At 43.9% G+C, this 25,666-nt stretch overlaps 1 protein-coding gene across 4 annotated transcripts in view; it reads left to right on the top strand.

Moving 5' to 3' along the window:
* Positions 1-25,666, top strand: part of LOC145340854 (unconventional myosin-VIIa-like) — a 183,212-nt gene that overhangs the window by 60,682 nt on the left and 96,864 nt on the right. For all 4 annotated transcript variants that reach the window (XM_080185314.1, XM_080185315.1, XM_080185313.1 and 1 more), the window contains 5 exons: positions 530-740; positions 5,926-6,061; positions 11,541-11,701; positions 13,557-13,694; positions 14,718-14,876. In XM_080185314.1, coding sequence (XP_080041440.1) covers positions 530-740; positions 5,926-6,061; positions 11,541-11,701; positions 13,557-13,694; positions 14,718-14,876 — 805 coding nt within the window. The remainder of the gene's footprint in view (positions 1-529; positions 741-5,925; positions 6,062-11,540; positions 11,702-13,556; positions 13,695-14,717; positions 14,877-25,666) is intronic.

The raw sequence follows: 25,666 nt of genomic DNA, 5'->3' as shown, positions 1-25,666 counted from the left end.
CGAGTTCAGTCAGGACATTTCAACCTCTGAGGTGTTGGACAGGATTCCTTGCTCTCGGTTGTGCCCCCGCTCCCCCAGTGCGAGTGAGAACAGAGAATTTTGTGTTCCAGTCAAAACTCCATTCACTTTCAGTGGCACCAGAGAATTCCGGCTGCGGATGAGGACAGTGGTTTTTGGCAGTTAACTGCAATGGGACAATTTAATTTCAATCCAAGATTGAGAGGTCAAAGTGATGTATCATATCCATTACTTTGTCTACTGGCTACCGAGAGTGAAGACACTCAGTATCTTTATGTTAGGCTGGACTTCCTGGGGTTAGAGATAGATGAAAGAAGAGATTCCAGCCTAGTGCCAGCTAGCATGACGTGCTCTTCAGATTCTTTAATGATTTACAACACTTCTTGCGATCTTCAGTTCTGAAACCAGTTCCATCTTTGGGTACTGGCATAGATCTTGCTGATGGATGCTGGGTAATAATAATAATGATGGTCACTGTTGCTTTCTCACAGATAATGTCCCTTCTTTTCAGCTTTGAGCAGCTGTGCATTAACTTTGCCAATGAGCACTTGCAGCAATTTTTCGTGAAGTGCATCTTCAAACAGGAGCAGGAGGAATACATTCAGGAGAACATTGACTGGCGACACATTGAATTCATCGATAACCAGAAGACACTAGATACACTTGCGGTCAAGCCAATGAACATCATCTCCCTCATTGACGAAGAGAGCAAATTCCCAAATGTAAGCTACCCTACTGGCCCCTCTGCTGTTACCCGAAAGATGTTCCCTCTTGTGGAGACTAAGGGGAGGTTATTCATTCCTGTTACACATACTATAGGTATCTCTCTTCATTGGAGAGACAGAAAGGCAATTGGTTATGTATAGCTTGAGATGCATATTCCAATAGTATGGGGCAAAGTGAGATGACAGGTGTCTATGAATTACCATAGCCAATATAGGAATTGAACCTTTCATCACTCTCCATCACACACCAACAATCTAGCCAACTGAGCTAACTGACACCCATAAAATTAAGGGACATAATTTCAGAATAAGAGGTTTATCTTTCAAATCAGAGATGAGGAGAACTTTGTTTCTGTCAGAGGGTGGTTAGGTGTTCTCTTTCCTAGAGAGCAGTGGAGATTGGGTCACTGAAGTTACTCAAGGCCAAGTTAGATAGATTTTTGATAAACAAAGGAATCAAGGGCCATGAAGGTCAAGGAAGGTTGAACTGAGACCACAGCTTGATCAGATATGATCTTATTGAATGGCAGAAGGAACGCTAAAAGGACTGAGTGGCCTACTCCTGCTCCTGAATCCTATGTTCCTAAGTTAACTTAAAACACAATTCACATAGAGAGACACTTTGAAGGGAGGCAACCCTACCTGAGCTGTGGAAATAGTTGACAGCTCACACAATTACTGTGGAACCCATCTGCTACAGAACCTGACCGCTCCAGAACCCAACAGTCAGAGAACGGCCCAACAGGTAAGTCTCATGTTCTAGAACCTGCCAGTCATAGAAATAGTCTGATCCCGAAACTAAAGAAACCAGCAGCCAAAGAACCCAGCCATGAAATGACCCACATGCTGTAGAACATGCCTGCAATAGAAATTGCCCCTGCCAAAAACACCCACAGAAACCTGCCCACCCTAGAATCTGCCACACCCACCTGCTCTAAATGCTGCCCAGATTTCCACCCTTTTCAAATCAATGGAATAACATCTCAGGTGTTTTCTTATGGGTGTTCAATCAACTCCAGCAGATCACCAGTAAGAGCCAAGGGGAGGACATTTTCTTTCAAATTACAATCAAATTTGCCCCAGTCACTACACGTGCTGCCATTGATCACCACTAGAGAACAGGAGAGAGTAACAGATTAAACAAATCAAAATCCTGAGAATGAGAGATGAGAGATTTATAATCCAACTAAACAATATCATTTCATCCTCAGAGTGGAGCACAGATTGTTGTTTGAAAGGCTATCAGTCTCATCATTCATTAATATACCTCCCTTTCCTTTAAACAACTTTACCAAGCTCACTGTGTGGTGAGGGTAGCTGTACTTCTAGATGTTGCTCTGAAGATTCAGCAGTGCCAGAATACTGGGGGCCATTTGTCTCACTATAGCACAACCTCATTTCATTCAGACATAAAAAATATAAGAAATTCTTTGAGTTTTCTTTGTCAATTAACAAATGCTGAGGATAAATGACTGGATGTACTCAGATTTCCAGAAGGCATTTGATAAGTTGCCACATCAACAGTGATTGTGGGAAATAAATGCTCATGGTATAAGCAGCATGAATTGAGATTCGTTAGCTAACAGGAAACAGAGTAGGCATAAATGGGTCTCCTTTGGATGTAATAAATGGTGTGCCACAGGGATCAGTGCTATGACCACAACTGTCTACAATTTATATAAATTATTTGATGAAAGGATTGAAGGTATGGTTGTGAAATTTGCTGATGACACAGAAATAGATAGGAAATAAATTGTGAAGACAACATAGGGAGTCTGCAAAGGAATATAGACAGGTCATGTGAATGGGCAAAGTTCTGGCAAATATAATATGGGAAAATGTGAAATGATCCATTTCGGAAAAATAAAAAGAAGCATGTTGTTTAAATGATGAGAGATTGCACAGCTTTGAGATGCAGAGAGATCTATGTGTCCTAATGTATGAATCACTAAAGGTTAGTATGCAGGTAAAGCAAGTAATTAGAAAAGCTAATACAATATTAGTCTCCTTATTTAAGGAAGGATGCTAAATGCATTGGGAGCAGTTCAGACGAGGTTTACTGAGTATTACCAGGAATGGGTGGCTTGTCTTATGAGGAAAGGTTGGAGAGGCTAGGCCAGTATCACTGGAGTTTAGAAGATTGAGGGGCAACTTAAGTGAAACATAAACAATTCTGAGTGGTATTGACAGGATGGATGTGGAGAGGATGTTTCCTCTTGTTGGAGAATCTACAACCAAGGATCACTGTTTAAAAATAAGGGGTCACTCATTGAAAGCAGAGATGAGGGTGAACATTTTCACTGAAGGTTGTGAGTGTCTGGAATTCTCTTCCTCAAAAGGCAGTGGAAACAGAGTCTTTGAATAATTTTAAGGCAGAGCTGAATAAATTTTTGATCAACAAGTGGGTGAAAGGTTATTGGGGGTAGGCAGGAATGTGGGGTTGAGGTTACAATCAGAACAACTATGATCTTATTGAATGATAGAACAGGCTGGAAGGGCCAAATGGCCTACTCCCACTCCTAATTTGTATGATGTTCGTATGTACGCAGCTAGCTTTTACACATTGATTGGATTTCTCCAGGTCCTGGGCAGCAATAAAAGCTTTGTCTATCAACCTACTGAACAATATCCACAGAGAGTTTTCACTCACTCAATGACAATCTGCCTATATCATTAATGCCAGTGTGTATGAATGTGGGTTTCTCCAATGTGTCACCCTTGATAGTTTTCTAGTGCTCTTGTCTATGATTCAAAGGTTGTAGGTTCAAAGCCCACTCCAGAGATTTAAGGACAAATTCAAGGCTGACACTGGAGTGCAGTATTGAGGGGCAGCTGCACTGTTGGAAATACTATCTTCCAAATGAGATCCTTACTTGTGGAACTTTAAGAATCCCAAGGCACTCTTTTGAAGAATGCATGCATTTATGATTTGGACTTGGGGACTATACAAGACATAATTATGAAATTTACAGATGATGCGAAACTTGAAAGTGCAGTCAGCAGTGAGAAAGGTATTAAGATTTAGAGAACAGACAGGCTAGTGGACACATCAGATGAAACTCAGTGCAGAAGGTGAAAGGTGATAACATTTGGTATAAAGAATGAACAGAGACATCGGCAATTTTAAAGGGTGTACAAGAATAAATAAACCTGGGAGTGTCTGCGCACATATCACTGAAGGTGGAAGAAAAGCTTAACAAGACTTCTGGATTCTGATATTGATAGAGGCACACAGTATAAAAGCCAGGACATTATGCTGTACCTTTATAAAACACTAGTCAGGCCCCAGCTGCAGTATTGTATGATTTCATATGATTTATTATTGTCATATGTATTAGTATATAATAAAATATATTGTTTCTTGCATGCTTTACAGACAAAATGTAACGTACATATAAAAGGAAAAGAGATAGTGCAGAATGTAGTGTTATAGTCATAGCTAGGATGTAAAGAAAGATCAACTTAATATGAGGTAGGTCCATTCAAAAGTCTGATGGCAGCAGGGAAGAAGCTGTTCTTGAGTTGATTCGTATATGTCCTCAGACTTTTGTATCTTTGTCCCTACGGAAAAAGGTAGAGAAGAGAATATCCAGGATGCATGGTGTCCTTGATTATGCTGGCTGCTTTTCCAAGGTGGTGGGAAATGTAGACAGAGTCAATGGATGGGTGACGAGTTTGCAATTGGTCTGGACTTCGTTCACAACCCTTTGGTCTTGATCAGAGCAGGAGCTATACAAAGCTGTGATACAAGCAGAAAGAATGCTTTCTATGGTGCATCTGTAAAAGTCAGTGAGAGTCGTAACAGACACGCCAAATTTTCTTAGCTCCTGAGAAAGTAGAGGCTTTCTTAACTATAGCATCAGCATGGAGGGACCAGGACAAGTTGTTGGTGATCTGGACACCTAGAAACTTGAAGCTCTCAACCATTTCCGCTTCATCCCTGTTGATGTAGACAAGGGCATGTCCTCCACTATGCTTCCTGAATCAATGACTATCTCCTTCATTTCGTTGATATTGAGGGAGAGATTATTATCATCGCACCAGTTCACCAGACTCTCTATTTTTTTTCCTGTACTCCCTCTCATCATTGTTTTGAGATCCAATCCACTATGGTGGTGTCATCAGCAACTTGAAAATTGAGTTGCAGGGGAATTGGGCCACAGTCATTGGTGTATAAGGAGCCTAGTAAGAGGTTGAGAATACAGTCTTATGGGGCACCGATGCTGAGGATGATCGTGCAGGAGATATTGTTACCTATCCTTACTGATTGAGGTCTGTAGATTTGGAAGTCTCAGATCTACTCACAGAGGGAGTAGCTGAGACCCAGGTCATGGAGTTTGGAGGTGGGTTTTGTAGGAATAATGGTGTTGAAGCTGAGCTGTAGTCAATAAGTAAAAGTCTGACATCGGTGCCTTTGTTATCCAGGTGTTCCAGGGTTGAGTGGGGCTGAGTGGGCACCATACTTTAGGAAGGACATGAAAGCTTTGGAGAGATTTAAACAAAAATGTTTCCATGGATGAGGGATTATAGCTCCATGGATAAACTGGTGATGTTTTCTCCTTAGGGTGCAACAGTCTAGGAGAAGGTTATACACAGCTTGTTTAGAGTCAGAATAAGTTTTGATAGATTACTAAAGAGAAACTGTTTCTACTGGCTGAAAGATCACTTGAGGTAACAACAAAAGAACCTGAGGTGAAATGAGGAAAATCTTTCCAACTCAACAAATGAGTGTTTAGGATTTGGAATGCACTCCCTGATAGGGATGTAGATTTAAGGACAGTCGTCAAAAAGGAATTGGATAAGTAATTAAAGGAGAAATAATTTGGTGATAGAGGGAAAGAGGGGGGAGTGGGACTAACTGAATTTCTCTTTGAAAGAACTAACACAGCGATACAACACTTGATGGGCTGAATGGCTTCATGCTATTCTGTTCTATGATTCGTTGATTCTGTGAGTGCCGGAAATTCTGCTTGGTGTCCCGATTGATATTCAACATCGTTAAGTAACTGATGATCAGGTCATTATCACGTTGCTGCTTGTGGGATCTTGCTATGCAGCTGTATTTCCTACAATACAATAGCAACTGCACTTTGGAAAAGTACTCCATTGACTGAAAAGGACTCTGAAAAATCTTGAGGTCTTGTAAGTGGCTACATGAATCCAAATCTTTTCTTTTCCACAGGGTACTGACACCACGTTGATAAACAAGCTGAATAATCATCATGGCAAGAATATGACCTATATCCCTCCTGTCAGCTCTCATAGCACTGTGTTTGGCATCGTTCACTTTGCTGGAGTGGTTTACTACGAGTCTAAAGGTACTTTTCAAATCTATTTTCATTGTCTGATAGCGACTAGCTGCCCTAAGTGAATGCAGAGCTGGGAGAATTGTGGATGATGTGACTCTTCTCCAACAGCAAGAGGTAAAAGATTGGAAAATAAGACACTGGCTGGTTCACCAATGTTCTTCATGGAAGGAAAGCTGTGTCCTTACTTGGACTGGTCTGTGCATAACTTCACTGCCACCTCAATGTGTTTCACTCTAATGTGCCCTCGGAATGGCTCAGCAAGCCACCAGATGATCCCTTCTCAGGATAACTATGGATGCTGATCTTGCCAATAATGCTCACATTCTGAGAATATTTCTTTCAAAGCCCTCCTGAGACAGAAAATTAGGAGCTAATCAATCCGGGGCTCATGTGTTCAAATTCCAAATTGTAAAACAAATGTAATGAGTTTGTGGGGTAGCTCCATTAACAAGTACATATTTTTGTACAAACACCTAACTGGTTCATTGCTGTCCTTCGGGGCTGGGATCCTGCCAGCCTGGCTGACATATGACTCCAGTCCCACACCAGATGGTCAACTCAGTGACCTTTGAGGTGTTTGAGCAGTTACTGGAAGGAAAGGCCCATCATCATGTTCTCCAAGAAGCAAGGAATAGACAATGGACAATTATCAGCATTAACTATATCCTGAAAGCAAATGTTTCTCCTCTTCCTGATTCTAGACAGTGCTGATGAGGCTTGCTTCAAATATGGCTCCTTCCTTTGGGATCAAAACAACATTGACATATCTTTTAGTACAAATGATCATAGTCACAAGCATTGGACTACCTTCACTGTAGATGTTATGTAGAAATTCAAGAGCTCCAACCACTGTGAAGGAAATAGGGAAGAGGGTGGCGTTGGAGGTGAGGTGAAGATTGGCTTATACAGATTTCATGCAGCATGGGAGGAATGGTGAGATAACTGACCCAAAAGACACACACTAAAGAGGATGGATGACTTGATCTGAACTTTAAGCATGAAGGCTTGTCTACAGGGAAAACCAAGAAATACCTTTGTTTCACATATTGGAAATGTGCAGGCCTACCTGATCTCCAGCTACGAGAAGCCTGGTTTTACCTACAGAGTAAGAAGTCTCACAACACCAGGTTAGAGTCCAACCAGCTTAATTGATAGTAATCCCACAAACTTTTGGAAACGGTGTTCCTTCATCAGGTGTGTGGAAGGTTCTGATCAGAGAAGGGCATATAAAGTCACACACAGTTTACAGAATACTGATTCGAATGCAAGTCTTTACAGCTAACCTGCTAGTCAAGTCTTAAAGATGCAGACAATAGAACATAGAACATAGAACATAGAACATTACAGCGCAGAACAGGCCCTTCGGCCCACGATGTTGCGCCGACCAGCTTTTAAAAAAAAACAACACTAACCCACTAATCTAAACCAATCCCATTTCATCCATAAACCTATCCACAGATTTCTTAAATGCCCCCAAACTAGGCGCATGTACAACTGCAGCTGGCAGGGCATTCCAGTCCCTCACCACCCTCTGGGTAAAGAACCTACCCCTGACATCAGTCCTATAACTACCCCCCCTTAATTTAAAGCCGTGCCCCCTCGTGCTAGCTTTCTCCATCCTAGGAAAAAGGCTATCACTGTCCACCCTATCTAAACCTCTAATCATCTTATATGTTTCAATAAGATCCCCTCTTAGCCGCCTTCTTTCCAGTGAAAACAACCCCAAATCTCTCAGTCTCTCCTCATAGGATCTCCCCTCCATACCAGGCAACATCCTGGTAAACCTCCTCTGCACCCTCTCCAAAGCCTCCACATCCTTCCTGTAATGTGGGGACCAGAACTGCACACAGTACTCCAAGTGCGGCCGCACCAGAGTTGTGTACAGTTGCAACATAACGCTGCGACTCCTAAATTCAATCCCCCTACCGATAAACGCCAAGACACCGTATGCCTTCTTAACAACCTTATCTACTTGATTCCCAACTTTCAGGGATCTATGTACACATACACCTAGATCCCTCTGCTCATCCACACTATTCAAAGTCCTCCCGTTAGCCCGATACTCTACACATCTACACATCTCTACAATGTGAGTGGAGATAACATTAGCATAGATTAAAGAGATGTGTATTGTCTCCAGACAGGACAGTAAGTGAGATTTTACAAGCCCAGGCAAGCCATGGGGATTACAGATAGTGCAACATGAATCCAAGATCCCGGTTGAGGCCGTCCTCATGTGTGCGGAACTTGGCTATCAGTCTCTGCTCAGCAACTCTGCGCTGTCGTGTGTCGTGAAGGCTGCCTTGGAGAACATTTACCCGGAGATCAGAGGCCGAATGCCCGTGACCGCTGAAGTGTTCGCCAACAGGAAGGGAACACTCTTGCCTGGTGATTGTTAAGCGATGTTCATTCATCCGTTGTCGTAGCGTCTGCATGGTCTCCCCAGTGTACCATGCTTCGGGCATCCTTTCCTGCAGCAAATTAGGTAGTCAACACTGGCTGAGTTGCAAGAGTATGTGCCGTGTACCTGGTGGATGGTGTTCTCACGTGTGATGATGGTATCCATGTCGATGATCCGGCATGTCTTGCAGAGGTTGCTGTGGCAGGGTTGTGTGGTGTTGTGGTCACTGTTCTCCTGAAAGCTGGGTAGTTTGCTATGGACAATGGTCTGTTTGAGGTTGTGCGATTGTTTGAAGGCAAGAAGTGGGGGTGTGGGGATGGCCTTGGCAAGAAGTTTGTCTTCATCAATGACATGTTGAAGACTCTGGAGGAGATGTCATAGCTTCTCCGCTCCGGGAAAGCACTGGACGACGAAGGGTACTCTGTCCACTGTGTCCTGTGTTTGTCTTCTGAGGAGGTTGGTGCGGTTTTATGCTGTGGCACGTCGGAACTGTCGATCGATGAGTTGAGCGCCATATCCTGTTCTTATGAGGGCATCTTTCAGTGTCTGGAGGTGTCTGTTGCAGTCCTCCTCATCTGAGCAGATCCTGTGTATAAGAAGGGCTTGTCCGTAGGGGATGGCTTCTTTAACGTGTTTAGGGTGGAAGCTGGAGAAGTGGAGCATCGTGAGGTTATCTGTGGGCTTGCGGTACAGTGAGGTGCTGAGATGACCGTCCTTGTTGGAGATGCGTGTGTCCAAGAATGCAACCGATTCCGGAGAATAGTCCATGGTGAGTCTGATGGTGGGGTGGAATTTGTTGATGTCATCATATAGTTGTTTCAGTGATTGTTCCCCATGAGTCCAAAGGAAGAAAATGTCATTGATGTATCTAGTGTATAGCATCGGTTGAAGGTCCTGTGTGGTGAAGAAGTCTTGTTCAAGACCATCAGAAGACAAACACAGGACAGAGGGGACAGAGTAACCTTCGTCGTCCAATACTTTCCCGGAGTGGAGAAGTTACGACATCTTCTCTGGAGTCTTTAACACATCGTTGATGAAGACGAACATCTCGCCAGGGCCATCCCCTCACCCCCACTTGTTGCCTTCAAACTACCGCACAACCTCAAACAGACCATTGTTCGCAGCAAACTACCCAGCCTTCAGGAGAACAGTGACCACAACACCACACAACCCTGCCACAGCAACCTCTGCAAGACATGCCGGATCATCGACATGGATACCATCATCTCACATGAGAATACCATCCACCAGGTACACGGCACATACTCTTGCAACTCGGCCAACGTTGTCTACCTGATACGCTGCAGGAAAGGATGTCCCGAAGCATGGCACACTGGGGAGACCATGCAGACGCTACGACAACGGATGAATGAACATCGCTCAATAATCACCAGGCAAGACTGTTCCCTTCCTGTTGGTGAGCATTTCAGTGGTCATGGGCATTCGGCCTCTGATCTTTGGGTAAACGTTCTCCAAGGCAGCCTTCACGACACATGACAGTGCAGAGTTGCTGAGCAGAGACTGATAGCCAAGTTCCGCACACATGAGGACGGTCTCAACAGGGATCTTGGGTTCATGTCTCACGATCTGTAACTTCCATAACTTGCCTGGGCTTGTAAAATCTCACTTACTGTCCTGTCTGGAGACAATACACATCTCTTTAACCTATGCTAATGCTATCTCCACTCACATTGTCTGCATTTTTAAGACTTGAATAGCAGGTTAGCTGTAAAGACTTACATTCTAATCAGTATTCTGTAAACTGTGTGTGACTTTATATGCCCCTCTCTGATCAGAACCTTCCACACACCTTGTGAAGGAACACCGTTTCCGAAAGCTTGTGAGATTACCATCAAATAAACTGGTTGGACTCTAACCTGGTGTCGTGAGACTTCTTACTGTGTTTACTCCAGTCCAACGCTGGCATCTCTACATCATGCTTACCTACACAGCAAAAACTACTTTGCGCCTGAGCCCACAGAGCACCAGGTACTGAAAGCCTGGGCCTACACCTGACTGCCAGGTACTGGAAACCCAGGCCTAGACCTGAGCTCCAGATACTGGAAGCCTAGGCCTACAGTTGAGCCTCATGCAGATAGGTACTGGAGACCCGGACCTACCTAAGCCCAAGGTACTGGAATCCAGGGTTTGCACCTGAGTTTCAGGTACTGGAATCCAGGGTCTATACCTAAGCCCGAGGTACTGAAAGCTTGAGCCTACATATGAACCCCAGATTCTAGGAGCCTGTGCCTATCTGAGCCCTGAATAGTAGAAATCTGAGCCTATACTGAGCATCAGCTACTGGGAGCCTGGACTGACTGAGCACCAGGTACTGGAAGAATCTACCTGGGTTGCAGCTGATCCAGAGGTAACGTGGTTGAATCTAGGCTTCACCTGTGATAACTGGAAGAAGCAATGGCCTACGATCTATCTACTCCAGGGAATAAAGGCTCTATCTGAAGTTACTATTGCAGAAAAAGTTGCGGAAGGAAGTGAAATGAACCAGGGAAGTGTTATGGTCATTCCCTGCTGTTGTGTGGAAAATAAAATGAATGCAACTTCACCCCTAAGCTACTGCAACATTCCCCTGAACATGTTGAAGTTGAAGTAGCATGGTGGCACAATGGTTGGCACTGCCACCTCACAGCATCAGGAACCTCAATTCAATTTTCAGCTTGGGTCACTGTCTGTACACCTTCTCCCCGTGTCTGCTGTGGGTTTCCTTCCACAGTCGGAAAGACCTGCTGGTTAGATGCATTGGCCAGGCTAAATTCTCCCTCAGTGTACCAGAACAGACTCCGGAGTGTGGCAACTAGGGGATTTTCACAGTAACTTCATTGCAGTGTTAATGTAAGCCTACTTGTGACACTAATAAATAAACTTTCAACTTAAATGGAGGTTTATCAGTCCCTTTAGCACATTACTTAAATTCCCTTCATATTGAACGTCTACTCTGTAACCGTACTGGAATGTGTTCATGTTCAGCCCCTCTCACCATGGGAGGGACCTTGCTGTTATCAATATGTGCAGGGCATGTGAATCCAGCCGCTGAGAAAATCCAATGTCTCTTTCTAATTGAATTTGCAGGTTTCCTGGAGAAAAATAGAGACCAGCTGAGTTCCAGCATCATCCATGTCATGCAATCTTCCAAGAACAAACTCCTCAAACACATCTTCCAAGCCAGGTTTGAATCAGCACCAGGAAAGACAAAGAACCATAGACAAATTCTTCCTGAAGGTTCCATCAAGGTGACCAAACTGTGTTTTAATTATGTTCACCTCAAATAATCCTTGTTTGTAATGTTCTAATTATGTTGAGTGTTGTGGGTTTTAACAAAAGAGAAGACGGGATTTGCACACGTAGACTTAAACTATCAGCAACAGATTTGTTCCAGGAATCAATCCCTGCACAGGGAATGACCTGAAAGTAAAACAGCAGCCTCTGCTACACCCTAATAACATCACCGTCAAATCATGTGATCAGCTCTTAAAACAGTTTCCAACCTTTTAAAATATATAACACTGTTCACTCCTAAAATACAATAGGTCAGTTTCTAGAATAATGTCAGGACAACTGCATGAACGATATGAACCAAGGATAGTCTGTGTGTTCCCAGTAAACTGCCACTACAGATCTGAACTCTACAGTCCTGCAACTAAATAACTCACCGGAGGAGGAGGACACTCACAAATATCCCCATCCTCAATGATGAGGCAGCTCAACAGAGCACTGCCAGCGAGAAGGCTGCTGCATTTGTAACTGGCTACAGCCAGAAGTGCTGAGTAGATGATTGGCCTCATCCTCCTCTGGAGGTATCAGCCTTACAGATGTCAATTTTCAGCCAATTTGATTTACTCCATGTGATGTCAAGAAGCAGCTGAAGGCATTGAATACTGCAAAGGCGCCGATAACATTCCAGCAGTAGTACTGAAGACTTGTGTTCCAAAACTCGCTGTGCCCCCAGCCAAGCTGTTCCAGTACAGCTATAATACTGGCATCTACCCAGCAATGTGTAAAATTATTCAAGTATTGTGCACTTAACCAGCGGGACCACTCGGCTCCTGAGCTTATTAGTCATTGTAGTCCAAGCATAGACAAAAAAGTTGAATTCCGTTGTCATGGTGAAAGCAATGTTTTTGACATTCAGGCAACATTTGACCCAATGTGGCATCGAAGAATCCTAGCAAAACTGAAGTCAATGGGGATCAGGGGGAATACTCTCCACTGATTGGTGTCATACCTGGCACAAAGGAAAATGGTTCTGATTGTTGGAGGTTAACAATCTCAGCCCTAAGATATCACTGCTGGAGTTCCTCAGGGTAGTGTCCTAGGCCCAATCATCTTCAGCTGCTTCATCAACGACCTTCCTTCCATCATAACGTCAGAATTGGGGATGTTCGCCGATGGTTGCACAATCTTCAGCACCATTGGTGACTCCTCAGATACTGAAACAGTCAACATCCAAATACAGCATTCACTTCCAGTGGCACCTGGAAATCCCAGCACAAATGAGGACAGAAGATTTTGGCCCATGTATTCCAAACTCTTTCAGAAGTTGCCTTTTCAAGGGAAAGGAATCATATCAGACAACAGAGATTTTGTGACACAGGGTAGCTCTAATCCAAAGCTCTGGGTTCGAGTCCCATCCCAGGACTTGATGGCCAAGGAAGGTGTGCTCATAGTCTGACCAAATATGTTAAGCATCAAATGATAATTGCTCCCAGGCTGGCAGCAAGAATGGAATAGATTCCTGGTCAGCCATGTGATGGAAAGAATGTTGGAGCCTCCATCATCACTATCCATAGCTCCAGATCACAACATGTATGCAAAAGTGTATGTTGCCAGTCAGTAATTTGGATTCCCACCACCAGTGCAACATAATACCAGTCCCCAAAATGTACAAAGGAAAATGTGAGCCAACCTGGGGATTATTGGCAAGGTAGAAGGCGATATATTATGGTTAAAGACTGAATGCCATTTTACCAGCAGGTCAGATAATTCATCTGTGGTAAAATGAGATGGACAATGGAAACAGAAATTCTATTGCACTACGTTAAGGTTCAGTTCAGGGAGTTTTAATTATATAATTTTTTTTTTCTACAGGCAACTGACAGCCATAGACAGTTTGCCACACTCAGTCGGCAGTTCAGGCAGTCATTGGATAACCTCATGAAAACCCTGAAGTCTTGCCAACCCTTTTTCATTCGCTGTATCAAACCCAATGAGTTCAAAAAACCCCTGGTAAGAGATATCTGCATTCACAAGCTGAGTTTGTTTATTCTTTCACAAGATGTGGGTGTTGCTATCTAAGCCAGCATTTATTGCTCATTCCTAATTGCCCTTGAGGAGATGGTGTCTTGAGCCGCTGTAGTTCATGTGGTATAGGTACACCCATAGTGGTGTTAGGGAGGGAGTTCCAGGATTTTGACCCAGTGACAGTAAAAGAACAGCAATATATTTCCAAGTCAAGATGATGAGTGACTTGGAGTGGAACTTGAAGTTGATGATGTTCCCATGTATCTGCTGCCCTGTCTTAGATGGTGAAAGTTGTGTGTTTGGAAGGTGCTGTTGAGGGAGCCTTGGTGAGTTTTTGAGTCTCTCTCTGTATAGATAGTGAGTGTGATGGGAACCTCGGGATCAGCAAAGGATTGGATAGGGCCCTGAGTTGGTGGTGAGACAGGGTGTTTATGGAAAGTTTGTCCTCTCAATTTCCAACTCTTGGTGTAACAGTTGGTCTGCCTCATACTTATCATTGTAATTTGGTTTTCTTTATTCTTTCATGGGACGTGGATATCACTGGCAAGGACAGCATTTGTTTCTTTCCCCAATTGCCCTTGCTTGCAAGACTCAACCACACTACTGTAGATCTGGAGCCACATGTAGGCCAGACCAAGTAAGGAGGGCAGATTTCCTTCCTTAAAGGACATGTGCACTAAATTGATTTTTATGACAATCAATAACAGTTTCTTGGTCACCATTATTGAGACTAGCTTTCAATTCCAGGATTATTAATTGAATTTAAAATTTTAGCAGGCACTATGGTGGGACTTGAACCCACATCCTCATAACCTAGATCTCTGGATTGTTAGCTTAATGCAATACCGCTATGTTACCATTTTCCCGTTTGCCATTAGGTAGAACTGTAGTTTTTATAATTCATAAAATGTAATTCATATTAACAATAGTTCCTTTTGTGATAATAAATTACTCTGACTAAATACAACATGCCACTGCTCGAGCTAATGATCTGTTTGGTCCCCTCAGCTCTTCGATCGGGAGTTGTGCGTTAAGCAATTGCGATATTCCGGAATGAGGGACACCACCTACATCCGCAAGTCAGGCTATCCCATCCGCTTCACCTTCCTAGATTTTGTGCAACAGTACAAGGTTGTATTGAGATCAGCTCTTTGGGAAATGAAACAGGTAAGGTGTGGAATGGGCGTGGAATCCCAAATCCATGTTGTTCAGTATCAGTTCACTTGCTAAGCCAGATAAGCAGGAAAGAGCAAAGATAGTCAAGGGAAAAGTGGAAACTTGATGACTTCAGCCAAGCTAATGAGATTGGCTTGCTAGAGTATGAACTGCCTGATGAAACTTTGTCAAAAGAGATGTCAAAAGAGGTATCTGAGTCCTAATTGATGGTTAAGTCAGGGAGCCTCATCTCCCTATTTAAAGCAGGTGTGTCAGTTTCCCAGTCTGCATTGAGTAGAGACAACTGAAGAGTTGGCTGTGTACAGATGTATGGTGTAAATAAAGTAACTTGGTGATGGGACTTTCACGTCCATGGAGTTATTACAGTGGCGACGAGGAAAAAAGGAGTGACCTGAAGGAACTTGCTGAATCACTGCACACATTGAAAGTAAGCCACTGTTGAGAAAACATGCTATTGCTTGGGAAGTTGGACTGTTTTGACTCTGCAGTGGAGGATTGGGCCCAATATGTAGAAAGGATGAAATATTTCTTCAGGGCAATGACATAACCTCAGATGAGAAGCAAAACGTTATCCTGCTGACTGCGTGTGGACCAGCAGCTTTTGCAATTATGTGCAGCTTAACTTTCCTGGAGGCACCAGAAACAATGTTTTTCTAAGAGTTGTCAAACTTAGTTCAAGAATATTATGACCTAAGCCACCCCTGATCCTGTGGAGGTACCATTTTTACTCCACATTTTGAGAAGCAGGGAAGTCAATACCAGTTTCCTAACAAGGCTAAGGCAGAGGCTTATAAATCTGGGAGACACTAAATGAGATGCTCTGAGACTGGTTGGTGTGCGAAATTAACAATATGACTATACAGAAACGCCTGTTGGTGGAGGCGCTGCTGGACTGTAAACAGGCATGACAGCTGGCCTTGTCATAGAAAAAGCAGTAAGCAGAGCGCATGAGTTCCAAGGTATACCGATCAAGGTAGAGGCCAACACCAGGGAGATTGGGTTAGGGGATTACCACTATGGGCAGGCTATTACAAAGCAGCCCTCTGGAAGGATTTGCTTACCAGGGAGCCCAAGCCTGTCTATCGAACTGCACCTAGATAAGGTCAGGTTAAGCCCAGAGTGACAGCAGTTCCTGTAGGCCCCGCCCAATTCAACATTGCTACGATTGCTAGTGTCAGGATGCTCAGAGGAAAAGCAAGTCTCCGAAACCAAGTACACATAGGCCAAGGGAGAGGAAAATGCACAACCTGGAAGCTCCCCCCTACTTCTGATGAGGAACAGCTACTGTGCGTAGCGATGACAAAATCAGAACCCATCAAATTATCAGTGAGACTGAATGGACGTCCAATTTTAATGGAGCTCGACACTGATGCAGCTGTATCAGTCATAGGGGAGATAGTGTTTAACAAGGTCCACACTGGACTCCAACCCTTAGTCCTGACCAAAACTTCAGCAAGGCTGAGGACCTATAAGGGGGAATCACTGAAAGTGATGGGTACAACCCATGTGCCAGTTGCTTACGGGAAACTATTAGTTAGGCTCCCATTAATGATAGTGGAAAATTCGGGACCGAGCCTATTACAGCAAAATTGATTAAAAGAGATCCAGCTAGATTGGTCAAATATCTTCTAGCTGGAAAGTGGTTGCCTGAGTGAGGCCCTGAGTAAATATTAGAAGATTTTTCAGGGCCTAGGGACAATCAAAGGACTCAAGGCGAAATTGCACATCGACCCAGAGGCTGTCCTAAAGTTTTGCAAACTCCGACTGGTACCATTTGCATTAAGGGAAAAGGTTGATGCAGAAATCAAAAGATTACTGCCCGAAGGAATAATAAAACTGGTACAGTTTGCGGAATGGGCGGCACCCGTGGTTCCCATCTTAAAGCCAGATGGCTCGGTGCTCCTTTACAGCAATTTCAAACAGACAACAAATAGTTACACCCAGCTAGACAAATACCCAATCCCCAGGATTGGGGACCTGTATGCAAAGTTGGCAGGAGGACTCCTATTCACAAAACTGGACATGAACAATGCATACCTGCAACTACAGCTGGATGAGGATTCACAAAAATTCTCCACAATAAGTACACTGAAAAGCCTCTTCCTGTATAAAAGATTGCCCTTCGGGGTTTTGTCAGCTTGTGCCATATTCCAAAGGACCGTGCAGAGCATCCTACAGGGGTTACCACAGGTTACCATTTACCTAGACGATGTCCTCATTATGGGTAAAACAAGAGCAGAATATCTGCAGATCCTGGAAGAAGTTCTCAGGAGATTGGCAGCAGCGGGAGTGCGTCTGAAAAGGGAGAAATGCGTCTCTTTAGCACCACAAGTAACCTACCTCGGGTACAGAGCAGATAAGTCGGGCCTACATCCTCAGGAGGCTCGGTACAAGTAATAAAAGATACCTGGCTCCCACAACCATCCAGGAGTTATGGTCGTTTTTAGGACTGGTAATGTACTATGGGAAATTCATACAAAATAGGGCCTCCATTCTGGATCTCCTCCACCAGTTGCTGAAAAAAGGACAAACTTAGGAATGGTGGGCCCATCAGGACAGGGCCTTTAAGAAAATTAAACAGCAACTATCATCTGAAAATGTATTGGTACATTATGATCCCAAGAAGGAATTGGTACTCACCTATGACATGTCCCCATATGGAGTGGGCGCAGCTCTGACGCACAGGTGGCAGAGCAGACAAGAGTGGCCAATAGCTTATGCCTCCAGGGCCCTGGCAATGGCAGAACGAAGATACGCCCAGTTTGAAAAGGAAGGACTGGCGGTAATCTTCACAGTTAAAAAATTTCACCAGTATTAATATGGGTGGAAATTTACATTCATAACAGATCACAAACCCTTGCTGGGCCTACTGAAGGAAGACAAAGCAGTGCTGCTGATAGCCCAGATCCAGCATTGGGCATTATTACTGGCAGCGTGTCAGTATTGATTGGAGCACCGACCAGGGACTAGAGTGGCAAATGCCTTAAGCCGCCTACTGTTACCGGACACCCCACCATTTGTATCTCTCCCCTCTCCCTTTAAAACTATGCCCTCTAATTTTAAACCTTTGGGAAAAGATATTGACTATCTAGCTGATTTGTGCCCCTCATTATTTTGTAGATCTTTATAAGATCACTCCTCAGTCTATCCAGCTCTCCTTATAACTTAATCTATCAAGTCCTGGTAGCATCCTAGTAAATCTTTTCTGCACTCTTTCTAGTTTAATAATATCCTTTCTATAATAGGGTGACCAGAATTGTACACAGTATTCTAAGTGTGACCTTACCAATGTCTTGTACAACTTCAACAAGGCATTCCAACTCCTGTATTCAATGTTCTGACCAATGAAACCAAGCATGCTGAATGCCTTGTTCACCACTCTGTCCATCTGTGATTCCACTTTCAAGGAGCTATGAACATGTACCCCTAGATCTCTTTGTTCTGAAACTCCCTCCAACACCCTACCATTAACTGAGTAAGTCCTGCCGTGGTTCAGTCTACCAAAATGCATTACCTCACATTTGTCTATATTAAACTCCATCTGCCATTCGTCAGCCCACTGGCCCAATTGATCAAGATCCCATTGCAATTGGAGATAACTTTCTTCATTGTCCATTATGCCACCAATCTTAGTGTCATCTGCAAACTTACTAACCATGTCTACTATATTCTCATCCAAATCATTAATACAAATGACAAATAACAGTGGACCCAGCACTGATCCCTGAGGCACACTGTGGGTCACAGGCCTCCAGTTTAAAAAAACCCTCTGCATCCACCCTCTAGCTTCTGTTAAGAAGCCAATTTTGTATCCATTTAGCTACCTCACCCTGGATCCTGTGAGATTTAAGCTTATACAACAACCTACCATGCAGTACCTTGTCAAAGGCCTTGCTAAAGCCCATGTAGACAAATCAACTGCACTGCCCTCATCTACCTTCTTGGTTACCCCTTCAAAAAACTCAATTAAATTTTTGAGACATGATTTTTCACTCTCAAAGTCATGCTAACTGTCCCTAATCAGTCCTTGCATCTCTAAATACCTGTAGATCCTATCTCTCAAAATACCTTCCAACAATTTACTCATCACAGATGTTAGACTCACTGGCTGCAGTTCCCTGCAGCCCTTTTTAAACAAAGGCATAACATTTGCCACTCTCCAATCTTCATCGACCCCAGGGGAGGACCATTGGGACATACTGGCCGAACTACACCATGGGCACCCTGGATTATCAAAAATGAAGATGCTGGCCAGGAGCTATGTCTGGTGGTCAGATCTGGACGCAGACATAGTGAAACTGGTAGGACAGTGCCAGAAGTGCCAACAGGGGCAGAAGGCACCACTGGCAACCCCACTGCACCCATGAGAATGGCCAGGCAGACCATGGTCGCAACTGCGTGTTGATTTTGCAGGCCCATTTATGGGGTCCATGTTTCTGGTGATAATAGATGCCCATTCCAAGTGGTTAGACGTCTATAAACTAAATTCGGCAAACACAACGGTAACCGTTGAGAAACTGCATACCTCATTCGCAACGCACAGGATCCCAGAGGTATTAGTTTCTGATAATGGTTTAGTGTTCACCAGCCTAGAGTTCACAAAAATTATGAAATCAAATGGAATCCAGCATGTCAAGACAACACCTTACACCCAGCATCAAATGGGTTGGTGGAGAGAGCAGTCCAGGTGTTAAAGGCCAGGTTGAGAAATACAACCAACGACCTCATTAGAGATAAAACTTTCAAGGTGGTTATTTGACTATAGGACCACTCCACATGGCACCATGGGAACTGCGCCAGCAGGGTTACTGATGGGCAGACGGCCCCACACCAGACTGAGCCTGTTCTTGCCAAGCCTGGGAGGAAAGGTGGAAAGACATCAGGAAGCTCAATGCAGGGGCCATAACAACACTTGCCGAGAGAGGCACTTTGAAGCGGGGAAGAGAGTTTGGGTCAAAAATTATGCAAATGGACCTGCCTTGGGTAACCAGAACAGTCGAGTCCAGGACCAGCCCGGTATCCCACCGAGCACATGTAGACAAGGCAGTGGTAAGGAAACACCTGGACCAGGTCTGGACCTCAAGCTCTCCATCTGTTCTGGAGCCAAGACCTAGGGGCAAGCAGAGTCCCCTCGTCAAGCCAGTACCACCTCCCCTGCACCCTTGATGGGGGCCTCAGGGTCTGAAATGGACACAGGGGACGAAGTCCTACCATTTGAAGTGGACGAGGAACCAGACCTTCAGCCTTTGCTGTGAAGAGACGGGCGCCCAACCATGGCACACAGCTGACCTCAGAGGCTGAGTTGGAGGATCCTGACCAGGCGCTCAAGCTGAGGGAAGCAAACTGAGGGGGTTCCTCGGACTTTGCAGGGAAGGAGTGTGATAACTTCAGCCAGGCTAATGAGGTCGGCTTGCTAGAGTATGAACTACCTGAGGAATCTTAATTGATGGTTAAATCATGGAGCCTGATGCTCCCTATTTAAAGCAGGTATGTTAGATTCCCAGCCTGCATTCAGAGCTGGCTGTGTACAGATGTATGGTGTAAGTAATGTAATTTGGTGACAGGACTTTTGCCTCCTGGAGTTATTACAGGAACATAAATAGTGGAAACACACAGAAAGTCAGGCAGTTTTTTGAAAGAAATGTTCACGTTTAAGGCATAGCCCTTTTTCACTGGTGTCTCTGGCAAGGCCAGAATATGTAGCTCATCCCAAACTGCTCTTGAGCTGAGTGACTTGCTGGGGCATTTCAAAGGACATTACTGCCAGTCTGGAGTTACATCCAGACCAGATTTGTAAGGATGGCACATTTCCTTCCATTAAAGGGGCATTAGTGAACCAGGTAGGTTTTTACAGCAATCAGTGGAAGTTTCATGCTCACCATTACTGAGACTAGCTTTAGTCCAGATTAATTGGCCAGCAGTGTCCGGTCTTGCCTGTCCCATTGCCACTGCCAGCGAGAACAGAGAATTTGGGGCACAGCCAAATATATGGTTCACAAATTCCTTTAATTCGCAGTGTACTTAAGGAAAAGGCTCGAGAAATAGTGGATGCACTGGTGGTCATCTTCCAATATTCTACAGACTCTGGAGCTGTTCCTAAGGATTGGAGGGTAGTTAATGGAACCCCACTGTTTAAGAAGGGAGGTTGTGAGAAAACAGGGAATTATAAACCAATCAGCCTGATGCTGGTAGTGGGAAAAATTCTAGAGTCCATGGTAACGGATTTAATGTCCATAAAAAGGTTTAAAGGCTGTAACTTTTTCTTGGCCTTCAAAGTGAAAGAATTCGAGTACAAGAACAGGGATGTCTTGCTTCAATTATACAGAGCCTTGGTGACATCACACCTGGAATACTGTGTACAGTTTTGGTCTCCTTATGTGAGGAAGGATGTTCTTGCTACAAAGAGAGTGTAATGAAGGTTTGTCTGACTAGATGGAAGACTGGTTTGCGTGATGGATTGGGCTTTGTTCATGACCCTTTGTAGTTTCTTGCAGTCTTGGACAGAGCAGGAGCCATATTAGGCTGTGATACAACCAGAAAACATGCTTTCTATGGTGTGTCTGTAATAGTTGGTGAGAGTTGTAGTGGACAAATCAAATTTCCTTAGCCTCCTGAGAAAGTAGAGGCATTGGTGGGCTTTCTTAACTATGACGTAGAGGGACCAGAACAGGTTGTTGGTGATCTGGACATCTAGAAACATGAAGCTTTTGACCATTTCCTCTTCATCCCCATTGATGTGGACATGGGTGTAGACGGAGAAAGAACAGCTACAACAATGGTTTAACAACAATAGTTTTAAAATGGCTATTCTGGCTGAGAGCTAAGCATGCTGGGATTTTTGGTCAATTTATAGATTAAAACCAGATATGGGTTGTAAAAAGCCTCTGGTCTGAGAGCTGTGATTTGAAGCTTCCTGCGTTGGCCAGATACGGGAAGTTGTTTATATTAACCAAGACAGTGTGGCTTTGATTTTTGTGGCTGCTATGTATGGGACATGTAAAATGAACTATGTATCATGGTGTCGTTCAAAAGTAATTTCACTGGATGTTCGAGCCATGTGATCAATTTCTGGTAACACAATTGGCTGGATGACAGAGAATCTTCTGGAAGCAAGTGGAGAATTGTGGATAAAAGACATGTGAGTCGTTTGTTTAGCAGCGATAACTTGAAGAGACCAATCATTTCAAGAAGGAGCTTGTACCTGAAGGATGCTTCAGATGGCAAGAAAATAGATTCTATGTCAAGGATATTTTTTGACCAAGATTATTCTAAACTCGATAGTATCTATTTTCAGTTAAATAGTTAAAGTTGGTGTTCAGTTACAGTTAAAGTTCAGTAAAGAGTTAATAAGTTGCAACTGTTTATGTTTGAGTTGGTACTAGAAGTGTTAAATAATTGAATTACTGTCCTTGTTTGTCTCATTAAACTTGGAAGGTGTTTAAATTAAATCTACTACAGGGTCATGTCCTCCAATACGCTTCCTGAAGTCAATGACTATTTCCTTCATTTTGCTGACATTGAGGGACAGATTATTTTTGTTGTACCAGTTCACCAGATTCTCTACCTCTTTCTTGTACTCCGCCTCATCATTGTTTGAGATCCAACTCACTACGGTGGTGTCATCAGCAAACTTGAAAATCGAGTTGGAGGGGAATTTGGCCACTTAGTCACAGCTGTATAAGGAGTATAATAAGGGGCTCAGGACACGTCCTTGTGGGGCACTGGTGTTGAGGATGATTATGGAGAAGGTGTTGTTGCCTTACTTACTGATTGCGATCTATAGGTTAGGGAGTCTAGGATCCAGTTGCAGAGGTAGGAGCAGGATCTGAGCCCATGGAGCTTGGAGATAAGTTTTGAAGGAATCATACTGTTGAAGGCTGAACTATACTGACCTTTGTCTTGTCGTGGTCCCTGACTCTTTACAACTCATTTTTTTTACAGAGAGAGAGAGAATTTATGTTGTGCCAACTAGTTCCATTAGGGTTCTATAAATTCTAAAAGAATACCATTTCTTAAAGGTCCCTGTTTTTCACACATCCCACTTGTACTGGACATGGATTCTCTTGGACTAGCAATCTGTATGGGAGGAGATCAAATAGGTCCAAATAAATTGGGAGCTATGGTTTTCTATTTGATGTGATGCATGGGGTGTATGGAAGCAACAGAAACCCTTCCCGCCCAACACAAGAGTGCTGCTAGCATCTCTAGAAGGCATTGGCTGGGGAAAGGGCAGAGAGGGAGGGGGGCATTCTCATCAGTACATTGTGCAGACTCAGACATATGTACTGAATTAAAATGGAGATTGTTGAGGACTATCCCAACAGCAATCACCATCTCCAACATGAGAGGACAAAGTCTCCACATGAAATCTGAAATGTAAGTTATGCTTCCAAATTGTGGATCTTTTGAGGACTGAGTCACTGGAAGTGGGTCACCAGGTTCTGACACTGGGGGTCTATACCCAACACTCCCACAGGCAGAACCTGCTTCCTCCTCATTCTTCCCAGCTCCTCCTGCCCTGAATGTACCCACTGAATCAATAGGCAGTTCCTCCTGAGTGGGTATATCTGGCCTACTGCTGACACAAACAAGACTCCATGATGGAATTAGTGAAACCCAAATGAGAATGGGTACTCTGAAAGCACCTAGTTGCTCACCGGATTCATGGAGGATACATATTAATCATATATTAATTATATTGTTGGAAACTGTTTAATTACTTGAACACATATAAAGAGAGACAACTGGATTTGGAGGTAAGAAACAGGCATGCTGCATTCTATAAATAAACCTATTATCAAGAAAAGAATTGGTATCCAGTTCCATCCTTCATTGACCAGTTTGGTCAATGAACTAACAACATGCTCTCACTTGGGATTGATGTTTGACACGAGGCTTCTCGACTTATCAAAAAGTCAGTTTATATCCACTCATCTTACCGCAAGTATCACATTCTCAACCTGATAGTGACTTTGTTCAGGTGATTGATAGGTGTCAGACAATGGACAGCTGCAACAGGTTAATAAGAAGAATGCGACTCTTTTTATAGACAGCTGGGAATGTTTTATTCATTCACAGAACATGGGCGTTGCTGCCTAGATCAACACTCTGTGTTCATTCCTAATTGTCCTTGAGAAGGTGGTGGTGAGCTATCTTTTTGAAACATAGGCACTGTCAGGAAGGGAATGTTGGAGCTGCATCCATCCAGGCAAGTGGAGAGTATTCCATCACACTCCTGATTAGTGCCTTGTAGATGGTGGACAGGCTTTGGGGAGTCAGGAGATTCTGTCCAGAATATCCAGCCAGTAACCTGCTCTTGTAGCCCCAGTATTTATGTGGCTAGTCCAGTTCCGTTTCAGTGGTCAGCCCCAGGATGTTGATAGTGGAGGATTCAGTAATGACATTGAATGTTAAGGGTCTCTATAATGGGGAGACATGGGATTTTGTGTTATTACAGAATGGGATCAAAATGACTGACTGTCTTCCTACATAACTATTTGGTGATCTTCAATTTCCCTCTCGTGCAATTTGTGGTACCACAGAAGCGCGTGTCATAGCACTTACTTGTGAGATGTTCTACGGATTCCAGTTTGTGGTTTAGTCTGTGTCACTCGATGTGTTTTGTTTCAGCAATCCACCATCCCACATCTTCTTTTGGTGTTTCAGTTCACCTTCTACATGTTCCTGTTCCTTCTCCTGTCAAATGCTGACTTTGAAAGCGTGCTATCTCTTTACATGCTGTGGAAAGTGTATGGCTGAGGGAGCCCTTTAATTTGCCTCTAACAAACCAATTGCAGCTCATCACTGAATCCACTTTATTAATGTTAAAAGTTGGAGCAGGAGTGTGTATAACTAATATTTATTTAAGACACACAATCAATAACCAACCCACCCAACCAACAATATGTTATCTTACAGAAAATACTAGAGCTCAAGTCCAGTATAAGACTTTGATTTAATTTTGTGTGACTGGCAAGTACCCAAGCAGATGTTGGCCTTTATCTGTACGCTGGTCTCGGCCATCCTCTGTGTAGTCTGGTCTTTTGGTCTGGTCTGGCTCTGGTCTTCCTTCCTTCTCGGGCGCGGTGACTCTCCTCGTGCTGGTCGTCGCTGGCGATGGTCACCGGTGTTGTAGCTCGTCCGTGGGGTCAGAGAGAGAGAGAGAGAGAGATACTTGGTTGTGCAGCACCCTTTATACCCCACCCATTGGGTTTCGCGCTCCTTTTGGTCAGTACCAATCAATCGATCAGGACCTGATCACACTGATCGATAAAGTCCAATCAGGTGCTGCCACATCAATCTCTGGGTGTGTCCCCAACGGCCAAGTCTGCAGGTGCTGGGGGCATGTAGAGCTCACACCTCCCTCCCAAATAAGGGGTTACTGTGCCCTTATGTCTGGTAAACAACCCAGTTTGACCAGAAAGTCTCTTTTGTCCTGGAGATGACCCATATCCTGTGTATTCACCCGTCTGGGCTGCAGCCTGTTTATCTCTGTCTTTTAGGCTGCAGACTGTCGTTTTAGTTCTTGCCCAGTTGTCCCAGAGTGCTTTACAAATCGCCATTTTAGATGGTCCATTTGGCTACAGCTCCCTCTCATTTAACCTTCATTTTGGCTAAATTATCTCACACAGGAATTTCCAGCCATAATTAATATACTACCAGAGTGCGCCAGATTTCCAACGAGGCCTTGCACTATAACGTTCGAGCACTTTATGGCACCTTGTTCCCAATATATTAGCCAAGGCAAACAGTAGTATCTCACTTTTTGGTGGTGTTTGTAT

Source organism: Carcharhinus amblyrhynchos, chromosome 3, assembly GCF_965287045.1.
Source record: "Carcharhinus amblyrhynchos chromosome 3, sCarAmb.v2.hapA, whole genome shotgun sequence".
NCBI lineage: Eukaryota > Metazoa > Chordata > Chondrichthyes > Carcharhiniformes > Carcharhinidae > Carcharhinus > Carcharhinus amblyrhynchos.
Note: the sequence above shows the minus strand (reverse complement) of the source record. Positions and strands in the feature narration are given on the sequence as shown.